The sequence below is a fragment of the Haliotis cracherodii genome, unplaced genomic scaffold, assembly GCF_022045235.1.
Source record: "Haliotis cracherodii isolate W230 unplaced genomic scaffold, xgHalCrac1.p SCAF_16, whole genome shotgun sequence".
NCBI classification, from domain to species: domain Eukaryota; kingdom Metazoa; phylum Mollusca; class Gastropoda; order Lepetellida; family Haliotidae; genus Haliotis; species Haliotis cracherodii.
The window spans coordinates 23,358,721-23,385,635 of record NW_027266271.1 but is presented as its reverse complement, the minus strand read 5'-3'; the positions used below and the strand labels follow the sequence as shown (position 1 = coordinate 23,385,635).

The 26,915-nt window shown below is 40.9% G+C and overlaps 1 protein-coding gene across 1 annotated transcript in view; it reads left to right on the top strand.

Annotated features, from left to right (window-relative positions):
• Positions 1–1,972: 1,972 nt before the first annotated feature.
• Positions 1,973–26,915, top strand: part of LOC139463630 (cadherin-23-like) — a 43,045-nt gene continuing 18,102 nt past the window's right edge. The window contains exons 1-21 of the mRNA XM_071244902.1: positions 1,973–1,991; positions 2,333–2,515; positions 6,584–6,649; positions 6,890–8,148; positions 9,135–9,242; positions 11,160–11,282; positions 11,665–13,131; positions 13,524–13,713; positions 14,038–14,126; positions 15,332–15,472; positions 16,163–16,283; positions 17,795–18,133; positions 18,639–18,784; positions 19,217–19,388; positions 19,729–19,958; positions 20,259–20,438; positions 21,289–21,427; positions 21,627–21,751; positions 22,236–22,360; positions 25,425–25,601; positions 26,435–26,591. Coding sequence (XP_071101003.1) covers positions 1,973–1,991; positions 2,333–2,515; positions 6,584–6,649; positions 6,890–8,148; positions 9,135–9,242; positions 11,160–11,282; positions 11,665–13,131; positions 13,524–13,713; positions 14,038–14,126; positions 15,332–15,472; positions 16,163–16,283; positions 17,795–18,133; positions 18,639–18,784; positions 19,217–19,388; positions 19,729–19,958; positions 20,259–20,438; positions 21,289–21,427; positions 21,627–21,751; positions 22,236–22,360; positions 25,425–25,601; positions 26,435–26,591 — 5,556 coding nt within the window. The remainder of the gene's footprint in view (positions 1,992–2,332; positions 2,516–6,583; positions 6,650–6,889; positions 8,149–9,134; positions 9,243–11,159; positions 11,283–11,664; positions 13,132–13,523; positions 13,714–14,037; positions 14,127–15,331; positions 15,473–16,162; positions 16,284–17,794; positions 18,134–18,638; positions 18,785–19,216; positions 19,389–19,728; positions 19,959–20,258; positions 20,439–21,288; positions 21,428–21,626; positions 21,752–22,235; positions 22,361–25,424; positions 25,602–26,434; positions 26,592–26,915) is intronic.

Here is a 26,915-nt window from a genome sequence, read left to right as displayed (position 1 = left end):
AATACAAATAGTGTTAAATATATGCTCCCACAAGTGATTTCTCAATATAATGTTTTAGACAGATATTTAACAGATAATGAGAGACGACATTTACAGAAATACTGGTGAACATTATACATTTGATCATGTAAGATGCAGTGGCAGACCAATGCTCCCCGCCTTGTTCCCCCACCACACACAATGCAAATAATGTACGAACAGAAAAATAATATCTTAGTATTAGTGAAATAATGAAGAATTTATCAGAGCCAACAGCCATCCTTGTCTGATTTCAACTCTATCACTTACAAGAACACATACACACACGCACACACGCACACACGGAGAACAGTGGGACCCCTTTGCGTCCCGTACCTTTTAAATTGTAAGGGTTGAAACTCGGATCGACATATCGAATGCAAATCCCTCACAACTGCCAATCAATGTTTACCCAGACTGTCAACTTCGTTTGCTTTTGTTGATTTAAAGCCTTAGCGTCTAAGATATGTCTCGTATAATGCTAACCGAGAAGCCTATGTCAGCATGTCCTTCCTTGTCTTGTGATAAGACAGATTACGATCAGAATTTGTAAGCCATATGAAACGAAAAGATGACATATTGAGTGGTGGTGGTGGTGGTGTGTGTGTGTTGTGTGTGCTGTGTATGTGTGTGTGTGTGGGGGGGGGGGGGGGACTGGTGGGGGTGGGGGTGGGGGTATTGTGTTATTATGTGTGTATATGTGTGTGGGGTGGGGTGGGGTGGTGGGGGGGGCATGATTGTGTGTTCGCCCCGATTATGTTTCTAGGTTTGTCAGCACCCTACCCGTGCTCGTGGTAAACGTCTGAGGCCTGCATCACTTCGGACTTTCCTCCCACATTAAGCTGACACGCCGTGATATCACTGGACTAATGTTCAACGCGGCGTTAAACCAAACCTTCTTAACGAAAGGTATCTTCCATTGTGTCTGCCATCTCTCAACGACAGTAAGGCATTCGTACAGAGATGCCTATACATGACACAGTGACTATCTGGCTTCCAACTAAAATATAATTAAACTATTGTATCCAACAAAACCATACACCACTAAAATATTTTCTGCTCTTCAACTTGTGTAAATTCCGTTTCAACATTTAGATTACAATTAGTTATCAACACAATGCGAGATTACAGTAATCGCAATGGTTAGCTCAATAATATCCATATCATCCTTATCTAATTAGTCTATTGATAAGCTATTTTCAACCTTTTAATAATGTTCAGTTAATTGGTCAAATGGACAGAGTTTCAATGAAATTGTAAAATGACTGAAATGTGTAGGCATTCTGTAACCTGGAATACTTGAATCAGGCAGTTAACAATCAGTCCGAAAAATTCAGGCAATTTACAAACTGACTGACACATTGACAGCAACACATCAATATCATCTGTGCGTATCAATTTTGGTACCGAGTCTGGTCCAGGCGCACGCACGCACGCACGCACGCTTGCACGCTCGCACGCACGCACGCACGCACGCACGCTCGCACGCTCGCACGCACGCACGCACGCACGCACGCTCGCACACACGCACACTCACACACACTCACTATGATTTAACACAAATCTCAAGTATGTTTCATTTAAAAATATGTTTTAAATAGCATTGCATTTCAAACAATTATCTTCTTTGCAGATAGCTCCTGTGCCTCCCGATGTGGCGATCCATCAGCACAAGTTCCTTAATGTCGGTATCGTTTGTTTGTAGCTCGCTTTGCGTCTAATTAATGTTTACACAACGTGCATAGCACCAAATGTCTTGGCGGGCCCACCCGCAACGCGCCGTGGTCGGACGAGAGGGGAGCGAGCATCGGTTCGCGGTTTTGCGTCGTCGCAGAAGGCGCATCGCGTTCGTGGCCCACGTGGTATAAGTCAGTGAGCTCCTTCTCACAGGAGGAAGCTCTAACCTGTAAGCAACATGTAAGCATAGTCTTTACCAGTTTTGATTCCTGTAAAAATGGTCAGTCAAGCTGAAGGTAAGTGAACGAGATCTGAGTCTTGGCATCTATCAGTTGAATACAGGTAAGAAAGAATGAATGGCAAAGTGCGAAGTATGAATGCAAGAATGGTAAATGGTCTGCAAAGCATTTTGGTGAACTTTGGTTGCAACGATAACCCCAAGGAGGGGGGTTGATCTCACCCAAGCGATATCTCTCGTTGTAGATAACTTTAAACTATAAATTACAGATGTGATAAGAAAGAGGCATTCTGTTTGTTTACACACCTGAATTACTTTTTATGAATACTTTATTTAGCGGTGTTACAAACAGTTGTCTCTTCTAGTTGTATGAAGAATAAAGCAAGGTCCATATTCCAGCAACCACGACCCCTGCGCCCACACCTCCTTCCGGTCCTCTCCCGGAAGTGAACCTAGGACAAAGCTGCAATTACGCCCACTGCGCTCAGGTCAACAGCGCATGCCTTACGAAGGCGGACGGCATCAGAACCTGCGAGTGTGTGAATAAATATCTACAAACGAATTCGACTTTCTGCAAAAGAGGTACACATTATTATTATCATTATTTACAGATTAAAATTAAAAATGCAGCAAAGAGGGTTTGGGTGATCCTGGCACAGTCAGGCTGATTAGGCTCATCATAAGCTCAGGGCACTTGGCCCCTCTACACAATGCTCAGACAGAGAATGGGACTTCTCCCAGGAAGCATTGCCTAGTCAATCCCACGTAGAACTTTTCGAAGAATGTGAAGACTCCCCAACACTGCAGCCTTCTGCATTACCCAGATTGTCAGAAGGGCTGTATTCCTAGTCGCAAACCCGGGTACTCTCCCAATGTCAGTCAACAGATTGGGAGATACCAAACCTAAGGCACCGAGAAAAATGGGCAGTCGGACAACTTGGTACTTGGGATTCAAGTGTGACATTTCGAAAGCGAGGTCTGCATATTTGCCATGCTTTTCCTCAATCTTGTCAATCACATTACTGTCAAAAGGGACAGAAAATTCAATGATATAAATGATTTCATTGAATTTATCAAAAAGGACAAGATCAGGTTTGTCTGAGGATATGTCTCAGGCTGTACATGGGCCTATTCCAAAGGATTTTGTATTTATCATTTTCCATGACGTCCTCTATATATTCAGGGTCGTACCATGGATGGACCTCTGTGTCAAAACCACAAGCATGGCGAAGACGGTAATAAAATGATCGAACCACTCCATCATGTCGCTTAAGATACTGTGTTTTTTGCCAAAGCGGGGCATCCACTGACAATGTTTTTGACAGTCTCATCAAAATCATTACATAATCTACATTTCATATTTACATTTTGATGCAAAATCACACATTGACGGACGGTTTCGAGAGGGGAGTGACTGGTCCTGAGCAGCAAAGGAAAGCCTTCTGTTTCACTTTTCAGGCCAGCCGACTTCATCCAAGCGAAGGACTCTGTAGGGTTGCTGACCCTCTCAACGCTGTGCACATAAAGCCTCTACTTGAGTCTGAGTCCAGCAGTACATAACCATCAACAAAATCGACATTGACATTGAGATTGTGTCCCACATCCTTGGCTCTTTCAATATTATACATTAGCGTTTCGTATAAATTACGGGTAATAATTGGGGACAACACTTTCATCATTTATATTACACTATACTCTGCAATAAAAAGAAACGCAAAAGTAGTAAAATCGTAAATATCTGACAAAGAGTTGCCGAAATTGATACCGAAAATGAACTGTCATTCCTGCATGGATTGGGATTGATTTGTGTGGAAGGAATGAGGTACTGCCGAAATTTGGCTGAAAGATAGAAAAATATCAAAAACACAACCACGTGAGAACCTGATGTCAAAACACACCAACATGACATGTACGTGCACCATCATTTGTTGGGCTATGAAAGCGCTGGGTTTTCATTTGCATACCATCACAATCTTACAGCAAGTGAACAGCGAAAACATGCCACGACTGACAAACCCAACTCAACAGTACCATCGGCCGACTGGATACAGGAGAATAATCTTCATCTGTTGCCAGGTTTTCCATGTAGTACAAAGCATCATTTCAAGACTGGAACCGTTATCAGACACACGGGACAACACGTGATCTTCCAAGATCCAACCGGCCATGTATGACTACTAGAGTTCAGGACAGCTTCATACTTACATGAAAGAACCAGCAGAGCTCCTCCACAACTGCGACAATACCAGGAATACGTCTAGGATATCACCCGAGACAGTGAAGATTGTATTCGCGCTACACAACTGAATGCGAAGCGTCATTTTGACCAATCTCATTAAGTCTTGCTATCACTAAACAAAGGACATCCCATTCCGGGTCACGTCAGAACGACCTTTTATCCGACCAATCAAAGCGTCGCTTACCAAATAATAAAAGTGACTGTCGGAATGTGTTTTCTAATCATTCAACCTCGAAAACGTTAACACGGTGTATTCAGAACGACAGTTACGGCCCGTACGACTGATTCCGTCAACATTATCGTCTACCTCTCGCTTCTGTGGTATAAGCACTTGAACGGAGGAGGTGTTGTACAGTACGCGGGAAGCGCTGCCATACAATCTCAACCATATATTAGACATTCCGGAATGTTCGTTTGTTCAGTTTTAAAAATTTTAATCGAGAACTGCGTCAAAATATTTTTCAAGCGTAGTCGCCAGGTTGAAAAGTTCGAGAAAGCTGCTTTCTAATTGGCTGATATCGACCTAGTCATTTCAATGGTCGGTCAAAGTTCGCGAAAGGTCGTTCTGACGTGACCCGTAATGGGATGTCCCCAGATCTTTGTTTAGCGGCAGCGAGAACTTAGATCTGATTTTAATGAGATTGCATTTTGACGGAGCTGCATCGTCGGCTGCGACGTCAATGGTCTCAAGGTCACTGGATATGACCACAACTCGTTTGGTTTAGTCACGTTTTATGTTTCGCCGTGCGGATGGTAGACGTCGTGTTTACAGGCGTCGCTTGGAACGTTATGCATGAAACTACATACAGTAGGCCACAATTTAGGATCTGATTGCTTCCATGGGACGACGATGCCAGTCAGTTCTGGTCTCTAATGCTGGCCATATAGGATATTGAGAACAGATGACCAACACCTTGAAAATCTACTGTTCAATGTGTGGCCATATGGCACCTGGGCCAATGGCAATGATGTATTCCAATTTCTAACAATCGATTACCATCTGTAATGATACATAAAATATCCATCTTTAATTACTTTTGCGTTTACTTTTTGGCAGGGTATATTATTGTTTTATTCGCGGAATTTCAGACCTCCCAAGAAATACTTCTTATTACCGACAACCTAACGATAGACCCGCCAATTGAACTGACAGAAATCCCCTTATCATACATACAAGAAGACTAATACATGGATGATTGTAGACTTATCTCGACCTTCGCCTCACGGCGGATGTTATCGATAGGGCCGGTCATGCCCAGCCGTTTCGAGAACCCCTGCTGTTAGCATTGTCATTTTTACTATGACGCGATAGTTGCCTTCATTTCGCGTTAACACTGTGAGTGTGATTGGTTTAACGCAGATTTGAACAACACTTCGGTTATGTATGGCTGTGTCGGTTCAATGTTGGAGCTCAGCGAGGATCCAACTTAGAGTAAATCCCCAGCACTCTATTAGGGTAAACTGATTACGTGTCATCACTCCCTCTCATATATGAAGTATATAACTGCATGCCATAGCATCTATAGTTCATGTACATGGTCATGAGTTATGATTCAATAGTAATTAAATAGCTGACAAGCTTGCATTAGCCTTGAAGTTCATTGCTACTTTCCTGTTATTGATGAAGGACTTAATATTCACAGAAAGTATTTGAGACAAGTGGAATTGCTATCTCCGAAAAGTTCAATTGCGTTTAAAAAGACTTTTTAAATTTACAATTTGTAACACCCAAAATTGATTTTTTAACTTTGTAGCCACGTCCCCACGCGAGCTTTATTTCTTTATCCAGAAGGTATTTGTCAGTAAATGTGGTGATCATTCATATACTTACATCGCCCTCTTTAATGGTTGAGGACCGTTTGTCACAAATGAAAGTATATGTAAATATCGTTTTGCCTTTGCTTGGAAAGCATTTTGTGAAATCCTGGAGACATCTGTGTGGGGTTTGGGGATGGGACGTTTGGGTAGGAGGTACCCATTGACACCAAGTGTGCTCCCCTCCTTAACAATGGTTCTTTGCATACGGGTCTGTTTGGATTGGCAAAATCAAAGCAAGGTAATTTGGCCAAGAAGTGTAACTTCCGCTTCAGGTGACCCGGCAAAGCTAAGGGACGCAACCCTTTACATGGAATTACCGCGTTTTAAATGGACATTCCATTTCCTTTTTCCTAACAAAGTATTAATGTCCAAAGCATATGCACCTCATTCACTTATATCGCGTTGCGACCTAAAGAACAAAAGCAAGAGCATCTTGAACTTCAAGCTGTGTTTGCAACTTAAGCTTGTTGCACCCAGATAAGTTGTGGATTGTTCTGTGCATCATGACCATTTCATAATACATACGTTACGCATGGGTAAGTACGACGTCAGTATCACCTTAAATACTATCAGTATAAACTTTTTTTCTTCAGCTCCTGACCTAGTAACCAAGACATCGTCATTCAACTTTAATGTGTCCACAGACTTCACTGGCAAAGGTACCTACTTATTAAAAAAACTGGTGAAACGGGTTAAAACGTGTTCGGATGTTAACGGTCCACATATTTCTTTGTTTCTCATAAATATCTACCTTATTTTGTGTCCAGACAGTGTATAGATTATAAAGATTCTGTTACTAGACTGAAAACGTGGACCTTAATGTTACTTCGTTAAAGAAGGCCTGTGGTTTTCTACCGAGCTGATATACTGAAATAAATTTCACACTTTTTTCTATCTAGTGGGAAGTATACCTTTCGATGGCCTCCTGGAATTCGAACAGAACTTCTTCACCCTGAAGGTTGATATAATACCAAGAGACGTACATCTTAAACTGACTACATCATCTGATAATGTAACACTTGAAATCACAGTTCCCTTGGTAAAGTCAACACTATATGCTCTGACTATGGCTGCTTCCACTCCGAGGCATACCGTGACGGATACAGACACAGTCAGCATAATGGTAAACAAAGCACTAATACCAAATGTACGAAACATTTCGACGTTCGTGGTCCAGGGCACCAGAAGAAACACGTTGGTCGCTGATGTCAGGGAGCAGGGCTTCGAGTTTGAAAAGGGACAATATACTTTCTCTATTGAATCTACCGATAGCGCAAAACTGCTTTTCAGTGTGGAGGAACACACTGGCAGAGTCGTATGCCGACAAGATATCATTATACAATCAGAACAGGTAGTTGCACGGGAGTACATATTTAAGGTTATAGCTACATCCGAAAGTTCATCCATGGCCCTCATCAGGGCAAATATATTGGTGCTCAAACCTCAGTTTGAGATAGCTGTCAGCGAGAATGAGGAAGCAATTTTCATGCAGTATGAACTCCGAAGTGATAGTTTTACGATAACCCCACATGGTTTGCCATCTGACATCAGCAATACCAATGGCTTATTTCAACTGATGACATCTAGAGACTATGAAGGAGAATTTAAAAGCAGTACCTTTTCACTTGTTGTCCAGACAAGCCAAACTATAGTCAGGCAAACATATATTTCTGTTACTTTGAACATCAATGATTTGAACGATGAAGCACCTCAGTTTCATCAACTTACCTATGTGTTCGATATCTTTGCTGGGTCATACAATGCCACTGTTATCGGCATAATAAGCAGCACTGACCCTGACACTGTAGGCCAGACGTATTATACCATAGAAGGCATGTACAAAGATTGGTTTAGTGTTGATCCATCGGGTACCATAAAATCGAGGGTGGATCTGAAAAAGGAACAATTTGGAGAAGGGTTCAGTATGAGCATTACAGCGAGCGATGGACAGCAACCCTCGCGCTCTAAAGCTGTTGTCAATGTCAACCTGATCACTATTTATCCGGACTCTGAAAATCTGCATAACAACTTTACGGTTAAAATTCCGGAAGAGGAACCAGCTGGACATTGGGTAACCGATATTAAAATTGCCAATTACAGCAACTATCGTTTCAACAGTATGCATGCTGAGCAACTATTCAACCTTAATTCAACAACGGTGAGCCATTTACATGTTAATATGAGGTTAGGTGAAATAGGGTTTAACGTCACGTTTAAGATAATTGCAATTATATAGCCACGTGCATTCACGTGTGTGTGTGTGGCTGCTTGTACTAGTCCGGACTAGTCGATTTTATAGTGCTAGCCCACTGAGAAATCATGCCACAGTTTAGCATGAATACGCCAGTATATTGACTCCAAGGCGACCAGTCCTTGTTTTAGCCCTTTAATACTTAGCGCCAGGCAGGTAATGTTAATGTGTCATAGCTATGTTATTCTTTGCATTAATAATGGAGGCTGTTGTGCCTGCGCTTTTCAGGACATTCATTGTGCAAACGGTATAAACCCTTCCACATTCCAATGTTAGGTTAGACGTGAAAAAACAATCTTTGTAGGTAAACCGTCCCTTTACCATTGTGTAGTTGGTAGTCACATAACGCATTAATTGAAGAGAGACTCCCCTCGCCCACATTTGGAGTCCATGTAAGTTTGAATCAGTCACTCCATCATTGCTATGCGTGTCTGTTTATTCAACTTGTATCAAGTATATGGAATCAGGTATTGATTACGCTAATTAGGCATTGTCTAATTTATACTCAGTGTGTATCTAATGTCATCTAAGTTGCTGCATTTCGATGCCTGTGATTTTAAGTTGGAATCCCAGATTCGGCCTGATTATGTTTCTAGGTTTGTGAACTCCATACGGGTGCTCTTTAGTTTGACGAAAGCAGCAAACGTCTAAGACAGTCTTAGCATCACTTCGAGCTTTTCTCGCACATCAAGCAATGATCTGTATAACTGCTATACTGGTCAAAACGGCGTTAACTCTAAATCACTCATTCACTTAACCAATCTTCGCACTAATTACAATTCCTAGACATATACGGGGATTGGGCTGGAGACCATATGAGCGTGTAGTCCTCCTTTAATGACAGAGTACTTTTATTCCACTTATAAATTAGAACATGTCTTCATTTTGCACAGGGACAGATAACAACAAAAAGACCTCTCGACAGGGAGAGCCTTGATGCTACGTTTACCTTCTTTGATGTCCAGGCTAGAAAGAACAACGAGGATCAGTGTACTACCGTGGTAAGGACACACCTTTGCTTCCATGGCTAGTTAAATGGACAGTTATGGCTGTCCCAGGCAAGTTAAGACGCACTTCTGATCATTATATACCTTAAACGGTTAATGATGCCCCTACATACACAGATACAATGTCTCAGTTTCACACATGACACTATTTATTTGCCAGCGATTATAATTTAAGCTAGTTTTGTTAACTAAACAAGAGCAAATTTGAATTGTTTCTCAGTTACCTGTTTTTGGAATTTTTAAAGGAACACACAAATGGGTTAATTGTAGTTTCAGAAGAGCATCCATAACTTTCTGTTGTTAAACCTCAATTAAGAATCTTGCAGTTCCATTTGTTTATCCGTACCACGTGATGACGAAACAATACATGTCAATGAGGACCCCCCAAATCATGTGACCCTTGTTTTCGTATATTGACCTCGCTAAGAGTAATTCATCGTTTTGTAATTCCGATATACACAGGTTTATGGAGTCTTTTAACCGTCCCATGTTTCATTACAGTAACTTAGCTGTGAATATTCATCACATGACAGGTCAATACTGATCATGTGACGAGTCAATATTCGAGGTACGTGTCAGTCACATGATTACGGGGTCTACATTGAAATGCATTGTTTCGTTGCGTGGTACGGATTATCCAATGAAAATGCAAGATTCGTAACAGAGGTATAACAACATGTTTTATTGACCCAGGAATCTGGCACTGACCGAGGCCAGCGGCCGATGTTAATATCAATTTCTTGGGTCAATAAAACATGATACTGCCCGAATTTTGGTCAATAATTGTTTCATATCATGATAATAAAAAAAACAAGAATAATATAAATTGAATCAGATGTCACAGAATTGATACACAACAAGCCTTGGGTTTTGCGCTCTCTGATTGGTCGAAAATATTTCTCTCCTATGAATCCAGTGGTTTAATCACGCAGAGCAATACCACATATGATTGCTGCACGACAGGGTGGGCCTCAGGGCAAATACCGCGCTTTAAGGAAGGTCATTTGACATTTTCTCAATCATTCAAAATATAGATTAATATGTAAATGTACTAAGAAGTTTAAGATGAAAGCCACACAAAAAATTTCATCAATTAGAGATTTCCAAAATGGCTAGATGACCAGGCTTTTGTTTGTTTTCAACCAATTTTTGGGAACATGATCTCGTTTTTTAACAGCTAATGAAAGAAGACAAGCAGATATACACTGTAGGAGTGTATATTTTATGCTAACAAATACCGATAATTCTACTTTAAACTAAAATCTAAAACGCGGAAAACTTGGGATGGGTGAATTCGGAACCGGTAAAGGTATAAAATGACCTGCACGAGGTCATGCAACCTGAAACACACTGAGGTATTTGAACATAAAATAATCCATTATAAAAGTGAAACATCACAAAACATATTCTTATTAAGTGTCCCTACCATACACTAAACTCAGTGGATAGTTATATTGATAAAAGCTACAAAAACATTCCAAATCTCAACCAAAAGCAGAATCCATTGTACGATTCCGTGTGTTAATGAATCACTATCAAATAGTGCTGATACCAGGTGTTCGCCAAAAGGTGCGCGTATACTTCACACCTTTGGCAGCCGTCACAAAGACATGCAAGGCAAGTCAATTATTCACACAAAAAACACGGGAACATAAGGTACACGTCAAAATATAGAATTGCATCGAGTGCGTCTTATCACTGATGCGTCAAATTTGAAAATGTCCTCCATATTTTTGAAATCTTTACCGAGGCCTTGAATGTTGTAATCCTGATCAAACAACAATTGAACAACATTCGTATGACGCTTTATTAAGTATGTCCTTTACAATGTCATACTCATGCCTCTCATATTACTGCCAGTGACTTTTAAGTATGCATTTATGCAGCAGACTGCTACTTCTCTCGTTGCAGACACTTGGACGACTAATCTACGAACTGCAAGATATCAACGACAATTATCCTATCTTCAGTCGCACGATATACCATGGTCAAGTTCCAGAAAACTCGCCACCTAACACCGATGTTTCCGGTTTGGTAAGGAGATGGCTTGTGAGACACAAAAATAAATTTGATTGGGTTATTTGTTTATTGTAAAAATTAAATACTGCAGCCATAATCGAGTCTGGATCAGACAATTCAGTGGTTAACATTATGAGAATAGATCTATTAACGCAACATGCATCAACCAAGTCAGCGAGTCTGACCACCCGATCCCGTTAGTCGCCTCTTGCGACAATTATAGTCGACATTTACGGCAAGCATGGGTTGCTGAAGACCTATAATTCTACGCCAGAACTTCAGGGGTCGTTTAAATATATGAGTGTTAACTTGCGTGTATTCTTGTATCCGTGTATGCGTAATTTTGAACATATGAATAAATATAATGAAGAAACACACGGTTCAATTTTCTTTTCAGATAAACATCCACGCATCTGACGCTGATATCGGTGAAAACGCAATACTCTCTTTTACACTTACGGGCAACGGAAGCGATAATTTCGAAGTTGTTAAGTATTCGGATAATAATGTAAAAGTCAAAGTGAAAAGAGCTCGTCTAGATAGAGAGTTATTTTCCTCTTATCTACTTAATCTTACTGCAACTGACAATCCAGTCGATCCGAAAGCCAGGAACAGTAATTCTACTCTCCTTAACATTACAATTTTGGATGAAAACGACAATGATCCCGTTTGTAATGACTGGCCTTCAACATTCTACGTTCTTGAAAACGTTGGTTCCGAGTTACTTACGAAGCTAACTGCCACAGACATTGACGAAGGACCTAACGCAGAAATTATGTATAGTGTACATGGGGGAGGGTGGTTTTTTTCGGTTGATCGACAAGACGGCAAAGTCTACATAAACCACCCAATTGATCGAGAAACTTACGATGTAATAGAATTAACTTTTGAGGCAAGGGACAAGGGCTCCCCCTCCAGAGCCTGTGAAAAGAACGCTACAATATACATTAATGATACCAATGACAACTCACCGATGTTTGAAAATGGCATCACTTATATGGTATTCAACAGAGCCGAGGATCAGGACTGTTCGAAGTTAAGTATTGCGGTTACAGCAACAGACCCTGACAAAGGAATAAATGGAACGGTTGAATATTCGCTCAAGAGCAGCAACTTTTCTATTGACAAAGTTAGTGGATATGTCACATGTAATTCTCCCCTTGACTATGAGCTCGAGAACATCCACGAGTTTGCAGTTATAGCTAGGGATAAAGGTGATGAGCCAATGAGCGCTTCTCTGACCGTTAAGATTCAGGTTTTGGATATCAATGATAATGCCCCTGCTTTCTCCAAACAGTTCTACAATACCAGCGTCCTACGCGGCGAATGGGTTGATGGCAAACCGATTCTTGTTCTGAAGGTATCGGATGAGGATTCTGGATCAAACGCGGACATTGCTTTGAGCCTTAACAATTACAGCCATGTCTTTGACATAACGTCTGGCACCACCACTGGCGTACTAAGAATTAAGGGTAGTGCACCAGCTGCGGGAACAGTGTACATCTTTAACATAACTGCGACCGATAAGGGTCACCCCCCAAATTCCAATAAGACTCTCGTACAGGTTCGCGTGGGACAAAAGGAAGGCGATAACCCCATACTGTTCAATACTACAGATTTCCAATTTGATATTGTTGAGGAAACAAATTATACAGGTGCCATTATTGGACAAGTACAAGCTGAAGTAACTGTAGGAGTTGCAAAATACTCATTTATAGAAGGATATGAAGAGCTGTTTTGGATCAATTCTAGCACTGGAGAAATATTTTGCAACGTCATTTTGGATAGAGAGGAAATCAATCGATACAAGCTGGTGGTACGGGCATTACCACAGTCAGATGCCGATGGTGGCGACGTGGCAGTTGTAAGAAGTAGCTTTACTCATCTATTAGATGACAATATGTACTGAAGAATTCCCTTTCTTTTGTGAGGAAATTGAGTGAGTGTATGTAGCTTCAGTCAGCAAAAGTCCAGCCGAATTATAGATTGCCCATGGCCGGGCGAGCCAAGGCCAGTGATAGGTATCATGAGCCACGATCCACTCAATAGGCAATGGATGACACACGTACATCATGTCAAAGTAGAATCACACATTATAACCACAGTATCATTGTTAATCTTACAGGTGTGGGAAGTATCATATGAAATGTTGAGGTTTAAAACGGTCTATATCCCCTGAGTAATCAATATCTAAAACTGACTCAGAAATGGCTCTTATTCATAAATTTAATTGGAATTCCTTTTTATTCTTTTGAGGTTACTGTAAATGTCCGTGACATCAACGACCACAATCCAGTGTTTGAGGCTCGGTCAGAACAATTGTTGTTCTCGCTATCTGAAGACGCCGGCATCGGCAGTGACATATCCTCCATAGCAGCCAGTGACCCTGACAAAGGCATCAATGGAACGATAACATACAGTATCTTGAACAAGAACGAACAGACCCGTAAGTTATCTCCAAACTTTAATGCGTAAGTACAATCGATGTCATGGACGAAAGCCTTATTGATCTTCTGCAAGCGTCAATATAAAGGATCTTACTGTTTGAATTATAACAGAGATGAGTATACAATTTGGCTTCAGGTTCTGAACTCTTAGTTCATTGATAAATATGGACCAAAGAATTGTTTTAAAGTTCAGATAAAATACTGTTGTTTTTTTTCGAAGTACATCTATGTCTCGCGTACGCTTGACAGTGATAAACTCCTGATTGTCATCAAATTCGAACATTCCCTAAAGTGAATATTTCATCGTTCATTTTACATTGCAGCATTCGAAATTGATGAACAGTCTGGTCAATTGAAGACGAGTGGCAACTTAAACAGAGAAAGGACACCGAGTTACACTTTAACTATTCAAGTACGTTCCACGGGATGGCATAGACATTACGTCTGTAATCATTCTTCTTGCATTCATTCGGAATGTCTCATGTATAGATGTACTACGTGAAGAGGACTATATACACAGTTATAACTTGTATGTACATTATAGCTAACACACTGTATTGAAGGGGGCCCAGGAGAGCTGTGTACCTGCACCGTGTCAGTATCCTCTGGTGGTGAGTTCAATTCCAGATTCTTGGTTGTCAGAACCATACCAGAGCTCTTGGTGTTTCACCAAAGTGATAGATAGACGTCTGACCTACGTCACGTCAGGCTTTCGCTCCATATAAGCGGAATAGGTCAAATCTGACAGAAGTAATTTTCATAGTCTTCAAATATAAGCGACAAACCTTTTCCATATTCATAAGAAATCGCTTCTAAAAGCAGTCCATTGTACCTTTCCGACTATGTCATAAGCATGTGTAATGAATCACTATCAAATTGTGATACCATGTGTCCGCGAAACGGTGGGCGTATCCTGCCACCACTATGACATCTGTCACAAACACATGCAAAGGCAGGTCAAAGGTATTTGCATTTTTGTTACTGACGCGTCCAATTTGAAATTTCCTCCACATTTCTACCATACAACGTTTTGAAAGTTTTCCCGAGACATTGAATGCCGTTGTTGAAATCTTTGTAGAAAAAACATGTTCACTTGTACCTCAAAATTTGTGAAATGTAAACACCAAAGGCTCGATCTGCTGGAATATTGCTTGACGTAAATGGAAAGTTTTTATACAGTCTTGTGGAGATGCAAAGCTCTAAATATGATACAGATGAGGCAGTGTCAATGGTCTCGTTTATGTCTAGTTCATGTGGGGAAATCAGTGGAAGGGAATTGGCAATTTGACCGTTATTGAACAATATCCGATCATCGATATATTTGAAACTCAAGTTAAACTTCTTGACCAAATTCACTTTTTTTTATCTGTCAATCTGATCAGAAATTCCCATTCATGTGCATAAACAAACAGATCAGCAAGAAACTCAATTCACTTCCACTCTCTACTGTAACGTAAACTGCGTGGGAGAAGAAAGTATACACTTGAAAGTTATAAACGTTATCCAAACGTTACTAGGCCATTAAATTACAATTTCTTGTTTGTTTTATCTACCATCAAACATGGGAATATACATACTTTTGCCAGGCAGTTTAGTTACTCTCATCTCATACTTCAGGCAAAGGACGGCGGAAATCCGTCCCGGTCTGCTGTTACCAATGTCACAATCCTCGTACTGGACGTTAACGACAACGCTCCAATATTCAGCCCAGAATCGTACACCAAAACCATAAAGGAAAACGCTCTTCACAGTACTTTGGTAAGGCACCCTATAGTATTAGTATTAGTTTAATGGGAAAGGGGTGTAGCCCAGAGGACCGGCTTCGATTCAACACATGGGTACAATGTGTGTAGCACATTTCTGATGCCAATTGCTATAATATTGCTCAAGTATTGAAACCTAATTCCTCATTGACACGTTAATGGTCGACGTCCATGTACAGCTTTTACCCACAGTAACACAGGGTAATTGTTTTTATGTGTCTTGGAATTTGAACTTTAAGGGGCAAACTTCAGCATAAAATGTTTCTAACACGAGAAATGGAAATTGGGAGCTGTAGATGAAGTAGTGACATTTATGCAGGTATTCTGGCGGCGATCAAACATCGCTCCTTTCAAAGGGCGATAATTTGTCATGAGCTGAATCTGAAACATAACTATGGAACAATGAATCAAACTTTCACAATTATTCAATATAATTTGTCACATCCGCTAAAGAAAACGAAATTTCGGAACTATATTTTCTTCTGATTTTTTTTTCTACATTGTTTGATTGGCATTGTTTAAGTCAACTATTTCCAATAAGATGCAATGTTAATTACCTTTAAATCTCAGTTGTTAGAAACAAGCCTTAATGGCATTATCCTTCAAAATGAAAAATGTGGCTATCCCATGGTATTTGAACATTTCGTGAAGTTTTGTTTTGACGGGAATCATCATGATGTTGCAGCTTAACCTAACTGTGTTCGCAACTGATCTCGATGACTCCGACAACGGCACAGTTACATACGTCAGAGAAACTACAAATGCCAGTGACCCAACGAACAGCTGTCCTTTCAGTCTAACAGATAGTAGGTGTAATAATACTACTTATAATAATCATGTCAGACAATACATCCCACCACCCTCGCTCTTTCCTCAATCGCTTACATTCACCAGTTATAGTGGGAGGACGTGGTTTGATTAACGTGGAGGTTCATCATGATAGAATTCTATTGTGCATTTTTGCACACATTTATTTGTCTAATGAACTCTTGTGAAGCATGTCAAGATTCGTGATGAAAACCAGGCATTTAACAGTTTTCATCTCAATGTCAATGTTGATTTTGTTGATGGTTCTGTATGGTACAGAAATGAGTGTCAACCAAGCGAAATGCCATATCAAATCGGACCAGACTCAAGGAGAGGCTTTCTGAATGGCCACTGTATCGAGTTTATGTGCAGTGTGTTGAGAAGTTCAGCAACCCTGCAGTGTCCTTCGCTTGGATGACGTCGGCTGGCCAGAAAGCTTTCTGTTTGCTGCTCAGCACCTGTCACTTCCCACTCGAAACCGCCAATGTGTGATTTTGCATCAAAATGTAAATATGAAATGTAGATTATGCAAAGAATTTAATGAGACAATTTGTCAGTGGATGCCCAGCACAAATGCGGTATCTTAAGCGACATGATGGAGTGACTCGATCCTTTTATTACCGTCATCGCCATACTTTTGGTTTCAACTCAGAGATCCACCCTTGTACGAATGTAGAGGGCGTCATGGAAAATGATAAATATAAAAATCTTTGGAATAGACCTGTTTGAAGCCTCAATCCAGGCCAACAAACCCTTCCTTTTCGATACATCTAATGAAATCATTTATATCTCTGTCCCTTTTGACACTAATGTGATTGACATAACATGGCAAATATGCGGACCTCGCTTACGAAATGTCACGCTTGCATCCCAAGTTCAAAGTTGTCCGACTCTCCATTGTTCTTCGTGCCTTTTGGTTTGTCACCTCCCAATTTGCTGTCTGACATTGGGAGAGTATCCGGATTTGCTGGCAGGAATACAGCCCTTCTGACAATCTGGGTAATGCAGAAGACTCCAGCGATGCGGAGTCTTCACATTCTCCGAAAAGTTCTGGGTGGGTTCGACTAAACAGTGCTTCCTAGGAGAAGTCCTAGTCGCTGCCTGTGTTGCATGTAAAGGGGGCAAGGGCCCTGAGATGTCGATGAGCCTAACCAGCCTGACAGTGCAGGGGAACCCCAACCCTCTTTGCTGCATTTCTTTATTTTAATCTGTAACATATAATAACAATAATGCCTATGTTGATTTGTAGCAATACATCCACACCACCCAGGCTTATAACTGGGGCTATTATTACCCCTGGAAACGGATCAGTTTACATTCAGTTACCATTTACAGTTTAGAGAGCGTTACGGCTCACGTTGACAGGACGCCTTCTGAAAAGATAGATGCCAAATTGTTACTGAACATATTTATTAATAGCGTGTGTGATGTTGTATGCTTTACAGTACTAACTCTTTGAAAAAATGTATTTTATGATATTTCTGTGTAAACGAACATGTTTGTTTCAAAGAATTTAACCAAACAACGATGGAAGTAGTGGGTGTGATGTCTGTTGGCGGCTCCATTGACTACGAGACGACGCATGTGTATGAGTGTTACGTTACCGCGGTGGACATGAGTCGCTGCTCTGGTGATAAGTGCAAGGGTCGCTTGACGGGAACTGCAACCGTTAGAATCAACGTCCAAGATGTAAACGACAACGCACCCGTTTTCCAAGCAGCGCCCTACAACACCAACGTCACACGGGACAGCCCAGTCCCAACTCTTATTACTGACGTCATCAAAGCTACAGATGCAGATTCAGAGGACGGCAATGGCATCATCACCTACAACATCACAGATGGTATTGGTGAGTAGAGACTATGAGCATAGGAGATCATCGGGATAGTGTACACAATGTATTGTGTAATAATTACATAGCATGTGTTATATATTCTAATTAATCGTCAAAGAAGTCAATGATGGAGCATGAAGACAAATATAAAATTAAAATTGGTGAGTCGAATGATTGATAATGAAATGGTTGGTTGGTTGGTTGGTTGTTTAACGCTGCACTCAGCTGCACAAGACACCTTTACAGTGGTATATGCAGGGGCGGTCGGGTAGCCTAGTGGTTAAAGCGTTCGCTCGTCACGCCGAAGACCCGGATTCGATTCCCGACATGGATACAATGTGTGAAGCCCATTTCTGGTGTCCCCCGCCGTAATATTGCTAAAAGCGGCGTAAAACCAAACTCACTCACTGGTATATGCAAATATTTATCTCGGTTGACCTATCTAAGATGACCTTGGGCGATCACATGTACGATGGCAATTTATTTCAGTCACCTCTTCGCTTATAACAATTTCTTGCAGGGTCCAATTTCTTCAGGATAGATGACACAAGCGGTAATATCTCTATCTGGTCTAAATTGTCTGGACTTGACCACGACAAAGTCACTCTTACAATTGAAGCTAGCGACAATCCTAGTCATGACGAACAACTCCAGACAACAACAACGGTACTGCAGTTTGAGAAGTATCTGTTCAGTGTGTCGTACCTATTACAGATACATGTATATATAAAGCGACAAAACCCTTTCCATATTAAATAGATATCTGCATAAAGCAGAGTCGATTGTACGATTCCGACTATATCATGCGCATTTGCTTTTGAATCACTATCAAATAATGATGATACCAGGTGTTCGCGAAAAGTAACTCACTAGTCTCCTTAATTTCTAGTTCCGGTGGGTAAATCAGTGGAAGGGAATTGGCGATTTAATTGTCATTGAGCGATATCAGATCATCAATATACCTGAAGCAAAGTTAAACCTTTTTGGCCAAATTACAGATCTACATATTTGACAGAATGGAGCTTAGTTTATAGAAATAATGAAATATACCGTAATAAAATCTTAGACTTAGGGATAATGCATAATTATTTTCCATAGATAACAATAGAAATACTAGACGACAATCCTAGACCGTGGTTTCCGAAGACCCAGACCATGCAGATCCTGGAAGAGGAGGACCCTGACGGAACCAGCCTCAACATGACGGCTCTAGATCGAAAAGACGGGATGGTTACTATTTGCAACTGCACATACGAGCTTAAGACATCAGGTACCATTTCTAAATCTCTTACAGAGCCTGTAATTGCTTTTTTCTGAGACAAAGTAAGTGAGTCGAAGTTATCCCTGCAATTATCAGTGTACCAGTTATATCACAGCAACCGTTTCTGGGTTAGTCAACCATTGGTTGACAGAACTATCAACGATCCACGCCGAGTACGAGAGGAAACAATCAGGTGGCACATTGGTAAAATCCGATCCTCATACGCTGGCTCTTAAGACACGCATGGGTTACCATGGACCTATCTAGTCCATGGAATCCCCACGATTTCGACCGAATTAAACCTTTCATCGTGGTGTAATATTTTCTCTTCATAACCTGTACTTTTCAGAATTCTCCAGCATGTTTACTATCAACAAGAGAACCGGAGATTTTAGGCAGACACAAAAAATAAACAGAGAATCTACCGGAAACACATTGAAAATAGAGATCGAAGCTTCTGATGATGGTGATCCAGCCAAGAGCGAGACTGTATTCGTTACCATCAACGTAACTGACATCAACGATAACAGGCCATATTTTAACACATCATTACAAAAGCAGACGTTTTCTACTGTCCAGGTAATTTACACAAAACAAACTAGTACTTGTTTTTTCACTACTGCTAACAACCTTTTGAGAATATTTCTGAACAAACTCCTACTATTCATTCTTAGTTTCACACAAGTCATTGTTCAGTGTGTCTAAATTTTATTCTGTCACTAATGTCACAAAAAACTCTGGACAAGGACAGGTTAGAACGTCCACCGAAACGTTGCATCAATTGTAATAAAGTTTGTTATCCAAAAGGACATGTCTTTGTTCAATACACCAACGTCTACATGTCATCCAGTTGGTTAAAACAAAAGACACTGTTTTCAGACTGCTCCAGTGGGTAGCGTGATTGGCCACGTCGTGAGTATTGATGACGACGAAGATCACTACTCCCACACCTCCTATAACGTCGTCCAAATTGATGAAAGGTTATTGATTCATGTAAATGGTACCATTGTCATCAACAAACCCCTCATCGATCTCGAGAAAGAGTTTTATAAGATCGAGGTAGGTACACATGCTTATATGACATGGGTTGGTCAAGCCCAATATTTATTATCTTAGTCATGAGGAATAATTACCCCTGCCATGGATGAATGGTATTGGAAAACGGCATTGTCCATCCATCAACCAGTCAATCCATCTTTCCGTCATGTCAACCACCATAGTCATAGAGGTAAAAATGCGTATTTACCTCGTATGTTTTTGCATCAAAACAAATCACGTTGTTTGACTCTGAGTCATGTTATCTACAAATATAGATCTACCATCTACAGGCCATGACATGGCATCTTGATGCCCATGTTTGTGTGAAACCAACCGAGCACAGCCTCATTCCCAGGTTCTCGGAATAATATGACAGAAACAAGTAGTTTAGAGTGTCAAATTGTATGCGAGTGAGTGAGAGAGTTGGGTTTAACTCCGCTTTTAACAGTATTTCACTTATATCACGGCGTGTGAGGATATTGTGGAAAGAAAACCCGAAGTGATGCAGGTCTCAGACGTTTACCACTTCGGTGAAACCCATGAGCACTGGTATGGTACTGACAAACCTAGAAACATAATCGGGGCGAACCGGGATTCGAAACCATTATCATAGGTTTCTGGCGTGCCCAAGGGACGCAACTCTGCACAGCGAATCGCGGCGCCTTAGACGACTGGGCCACCCGTGCCCCCCAAATTGTACGATAAAATGATAGGGCAAGAGTATTGTTTTCTTTACTTTCCCTCGTTGTATCATCAACATTTATTGGTATTCGTCTTCGAAAAATAGGGATTGAAACATCCATGTTAAAAACACCATTGCCAGATCAATACATAATATATAATGTTGAACTTAAACCCTTTAATTGTGCAGTTTGGAGTTAGCGTGAAGGACAACCTTCCTCTGCATTGGTCATCAGTTACAGAAAAAGAGAACACATCTGCCAATGCACTGGTATCGATATCCGTTCACTACAGTGAGCCGAATGAATTCCCTCCTAAATTTACCAAAGGTATTCTTCTTTATAATTAACCATGGCAACCATTTGTCTTATACATTTAATTAACATTCGTTTTGAACATTATAATGATGTAATGTACCATCAAAAGAAATGTGTTAAGTGATGTTTGTGTAACGTTCCAATGCATATTAATATGATATGATAACTTATTGATATGAATTATATAATCATGAATATAATCTTTTGCCAGCTCAATACAGTACACAATTGGACTTTACAAGTCGTAAAGGCACCGAAATAAAACCACCTGACTTCAAAGCTATTGATAAAGATGGGGACAACATAACCTATGTAATAATACACGGAAACGTAAGGGTAAGTTGTTTATGCAAATTGTGAGTGGCAGGTGCTACCGGTAGATTTGCAGTGATCTATTCAAATATTGAATCTTCATAAGATATCCATAAGAAGTATCTATTGTACAATTCTGTCAATATATGCATGCAATTATTACCCATTTTCAAATAGTGAAGATTCCCGGTGTTCGCGAAAAGGTGAGCCTATTCTGCCCCAAGGGTGGCAGCTGTCAGAAACGGGGAAATAAACCCGGGAGCACAAGTTAAAATAAGGACTTACAACGGATATCATTTCTGTCACTGATGCTTCAAATTTGGAAATATGGGTCCTCCTAAGAATCAGATTTGCAGAACACCGTATACTCATTGCATTCATGGAGGCATTGTGAATTGTTCCATCTTTGATTCATAAACTACACCAATACTCGCAAAACTAGAGTAAAAAGGGAAAGCAATGTATCCAATAGTATATCATTACTATATCTATTTCAATACGGTTTCAGGATATCCTCGTGATGTCCGCGGATTCCGGATTGATGACACTCCACTATGATCTGGACAGCACTATCGATGCCCTCATTAATTTGACTATTACAGCAACAGACGATGCCCTTTATCCGAAAACAGGGTAGTTATTTTTGCCCATTGCTGTGTCTACTCTTTTACCTGTCAGTGCTAATTACCCCCCGGCCTCACGTTTGCCAATTGTCCATTGACTATTACTAATCTATGGCTTCCATACTATCAGCGCTATAACTGTAAAGTGTTGGCTTCCATTGTCGATTGATAATCACCTATCAGCGCCAATCATCTGTTCGCTTCCCTTGTTAGTTTTCTACCTTTTGTTATCTTCCACCTTTTGTTATCTTATTAATATTGTTGTCCTTACATGTACATATACATGCTCTCTGCCTCATGGCATTGGGGGTTCCAAATAAACACTAAAATAACAATAGGAATTCTCTTCAAAAAATTACACATGCAAAATTATTCACCCAAACTCTATCTCAACAATGAAGAAATTACTTTCCAAAAACAAGCAAAATTCTTAAGTATTACATTTGACCAACACCTAACATGGGGTCCCCATATTTCAAATTTGGTCGCCTCTTGCGAAAAAGATTTAAATCTCATGAGATCAATTAAAGGTAATGGCTGGGGATCGGACAAGCAAACCCTCCTCAACATATACAAAACACTAATCCAACCAAAACTAGATTATGCCGCTCCGGTCCTTAGCGGCATCTCATCCCACAATTTCAATAAGTTAAAATCAATCCAATATAAAGCCCTTAAAATAGCCACGGGCACCAGGACTGGTACCCCTCACAATACACTCCTACTTATGACCAACACTCTCTCCATCACCCACAGAATACACCAAACTATCCTTAGCTACTGGGCTGGGGCCCAACACAACCCCATTCATCTCATCCACCATCTCTCTACACAAAACAAACAAATACATCTACTATGGTCCCCGGGACACTCAAACATTCCAGGAAACCAACTAGCACACACACTAGCAAACACAGCCACTACAAACCCGTCCCTAGAAATCCACTTTCACACATCGAAATCAGAAATTAAAACCCTCTTAAAAAAATCCATCAGTTCCCTTAACCACAGTCAACTGCTCCAAAACTCCCAATGGATAAAAACACTTTACACCATGCCAAATATTAAAAGTCGCAACTACAGCATTCATCCTCAAATGGACAAAATATTAACCAGAATCACTAGCGGGACTTATAACCTAAATTACAACCTTTTCAGACAAAACAGGCATGCAAACGGGAACTGTAACCACTGCAACACACCCGAGGACCTTACCCATATCTTCAGCAACTGCCCTAAATACACCACACAGCGCACTCAACTCTATACCATTACACCCCCCCCCCCCCCCCCCCCCCCTCCCCTCTCTCTTCAAACAAACATAGCTAAACTCTTTTCCCCGGATAACCCACAAACCATATTCAATGCCATTGCCACATTCATCACTAGCACCGACTTTACAAATCGCTTCTAATATAACCCCATCCGTTAGCAACTAAGGCAACTTCCAAATCCTAACATCCATACTATATCAACAGGATTGAGATCCAAATCTACCAACTAAATTTACCTCTCCGACGACCGCGCCCTCAGCCCGTTTAACCACCCCAAGCCCACCATCCACGTTACAACACACGAGTAACCAAGATCACCTCTCACCCCCCCCCCCCCCCCCCCCCCCCCCCCCAGCCAATAGCCCTACAACTTAAACAGCCTTTTAACCCTTTTTTCTTTCTGTACCAATATGGTCCCGCTTCAATAGCAGCTTAACTGCTACACTACTTTACCCCCTTATCACCCCCCACACCACCTTTGAGTAGGTTATTCCCACCCCACCCCCACTTACAGTTTTTTGGGTACGGTGCTTATTTATTCATATCTTATTTATCTTCATCTAACACCACCTACCCCGTCCGCGAAATGCAGTAAATGCGAAGCGGACGCTAAACCACTAAAAATCCATCCATCCATGGCATTTATTCACCGGATGAAGGAGTAAGCATATACTCCGAAAGGTTGTGTTCCTCGTAATAAAGAAGGTGACATTCATAGATTCTCTTCCTGAGGGTAATTATAAATGGTGGTGGCACGGACAATACACTTTGAATGCGTGTGAGTGCTATTAAAGTAATGGCATAATGTGTATATATATGTTTGAATGATATTGAGACTAAAATATCCAACTACCTAACTATCAATTGAATATAATTAGGAACTGATAATGGTGAAATATACATTAATCAATCAATTGAAGGGAGAGTTCAGAAAAGTCGGCTAATTCCATTGGTGGTGTAATTTGGTAATGGGACAATGATTAAAGCGTCCGATTGTCGCGGAAAAGAGTGGAGTGCTTCCTACAAGTGTACGGTGTGGGAAGCCAATTACAAGCCGACGTATGGTTAGAATCATGTTATAAAACGGTTTCAAACCATACGCACCTACCGGAACTATGTAAAGTTCTGTGCAGTTGACGTCTTCAGACTTCTGTTCCACAGGCGTGCCAGATATGATGATCGTGGGTTCGAATCCAATATACGCTCTGATTATGTTTCTTAATTTGTCAGCTTGTGGGTTTCAAGTGGAAAAGACCTGCACCACTTTGAGCTTTCCTCCCACATCCAGACATATAATATGTGAGTGAGTGAGTTTGGTTTAGCGGCACTTTGGACATTATCCCAGGTATATCACGGCGTGTCAGCATATTGTAGGAGGTGATGCAAGTCTCAGACGTGATGTGTTCCAGACCTTCCTGAAGCCAACGAGAACGGGTATGATACAGACAAACCTCATAATCGGGGCGAACCGGGATTCGAAACCACAATCATAGATTTCTGGCATGCCCAAGTGACGCAACTCTTCACAGCGATTGCGTCGCCTTAGACGACTGGGACATAATATGACGTGATATATGTAACTGAAATCAGTGTTTCATCCCCTTAATGCAAAGTGCCAGACAGGGTAACAGCAAGTACCATCTTTTCGCGTATTTTGGTATGAGGCGGCCGGGGATCGAACCCCCGACCTTTCGCTCTCCGGGGGGACGCTCTACCACGATACCACGGAGTCGGACCAATGTGTCATGAACTATTACCATTGCTATAATAACTATTTCACGCATTAACTGTTTGTTTCAGTACATGTCAAGTGTTGATCACACTGAAAGACATGGAAGACACACAGTGTATCCCACAGAGGGAATACAGTCGTTTGGGGGAGGACAGTGAGCAGAAAGCAACGTTCATGACTCTGTTTGGCGTCATCACTGCACTTCTGGTCCTTGCTGTAATTGCAGTCCTGGTCAGCTGTTACAAGTACGTCATCCTGTGTATTCAACGACGGTATATCTTCCTATAGCCCTTATTAGTGGCGAATGAGTACATGAGATTATATTTAATGTTGCATCCGCATTATTTCTGCAAGGCATTCTTCCCTTGATTCTATTCCTCTTCAAGCATCTCCATTTCTACAGAAGACATTTCTTTTCGACAAATGTAAAAGTCCAGAACGGTCCATCCTTACACACTAAGGTATCGATTGAATCTAGGTCATCAGTATCAGTTTCTTCTTTGCGAACACATTTTGAGAGAATTTATCGAGATGTGCTTTGTGCTTTGCGTCCACCAGCACTTTGAGAATGTCGTCGTTCTTCAGCGATCTGTATGTTACCTTGATTGTTATTCACGACAGGTACAAGAGATGTTTAGGGCACTCACAAGCGTTTCGGGAACATCTGGTATCATTGTCATATCACTGTTGGGATTAGTTTCCAGTTTTTCATTTTATTTTGTCTGAGTGTGAGGCAGGCTAATACACTGTTGTTTTATTACGCCGTTGTTTTGTTACACGCACTGACGTTTCATGCTGACTTGGTGCAAAGCAATTACCCCGAGTTTTCGTTGTACGCACTGCTGTTCTGTTACACACACTGCTGTGTTGTTACTTGCTTTGCTGTTTTATTACGCGAACAACAGGTTTGTGACACGTACTTATGTTTTGATACAGGCATTGACGTGTTCTTGCATGCACTACTGTGCCAACATTACGCACTGACTTCTACTTCTGATACATGTGTAATTACATGCATTAAAACGTTTTAGGACACATGCACAGGAATGTGTTAACGCACAATATCCGTCCTCACTAGGTGGCGTGTTTCAAGAAAGGAAGTGGAACTGCACAGGAAGAACTACAGTTTAGGCGACAAAGATAGACAAACAAAACGTGGAGAAGAATACGATGGATTGCGAGCATATGTCCAAGAACCAGAACACGCTTACCAACGCCATGAAACGAGAGACTTTGTAAGTTCGAAACTGTATCACAAGCACTTTATTTCACCCTTCCCGTTTGCATTTTCAATCGTTTGTTTGGTATTCAGTTCAATTTGTTTAAAACGGACTTATTTTCTGTCTAATACGTACGTACCAGTATACCTAATATGTTCTAGCAAATGTTATGCTCGTGGTAACACACACGATATGGATACAGGAGATCGACGATACATGTTTACCATTTAATCAAAACTGTTCCAAGCGTGACCGTTCGTGAAATACTGTTAGTAAGAAACGGTGTTATGTCAAACTCCCCACTCAAAAGTAAGAATATCGTTATTGATATCAAAATAA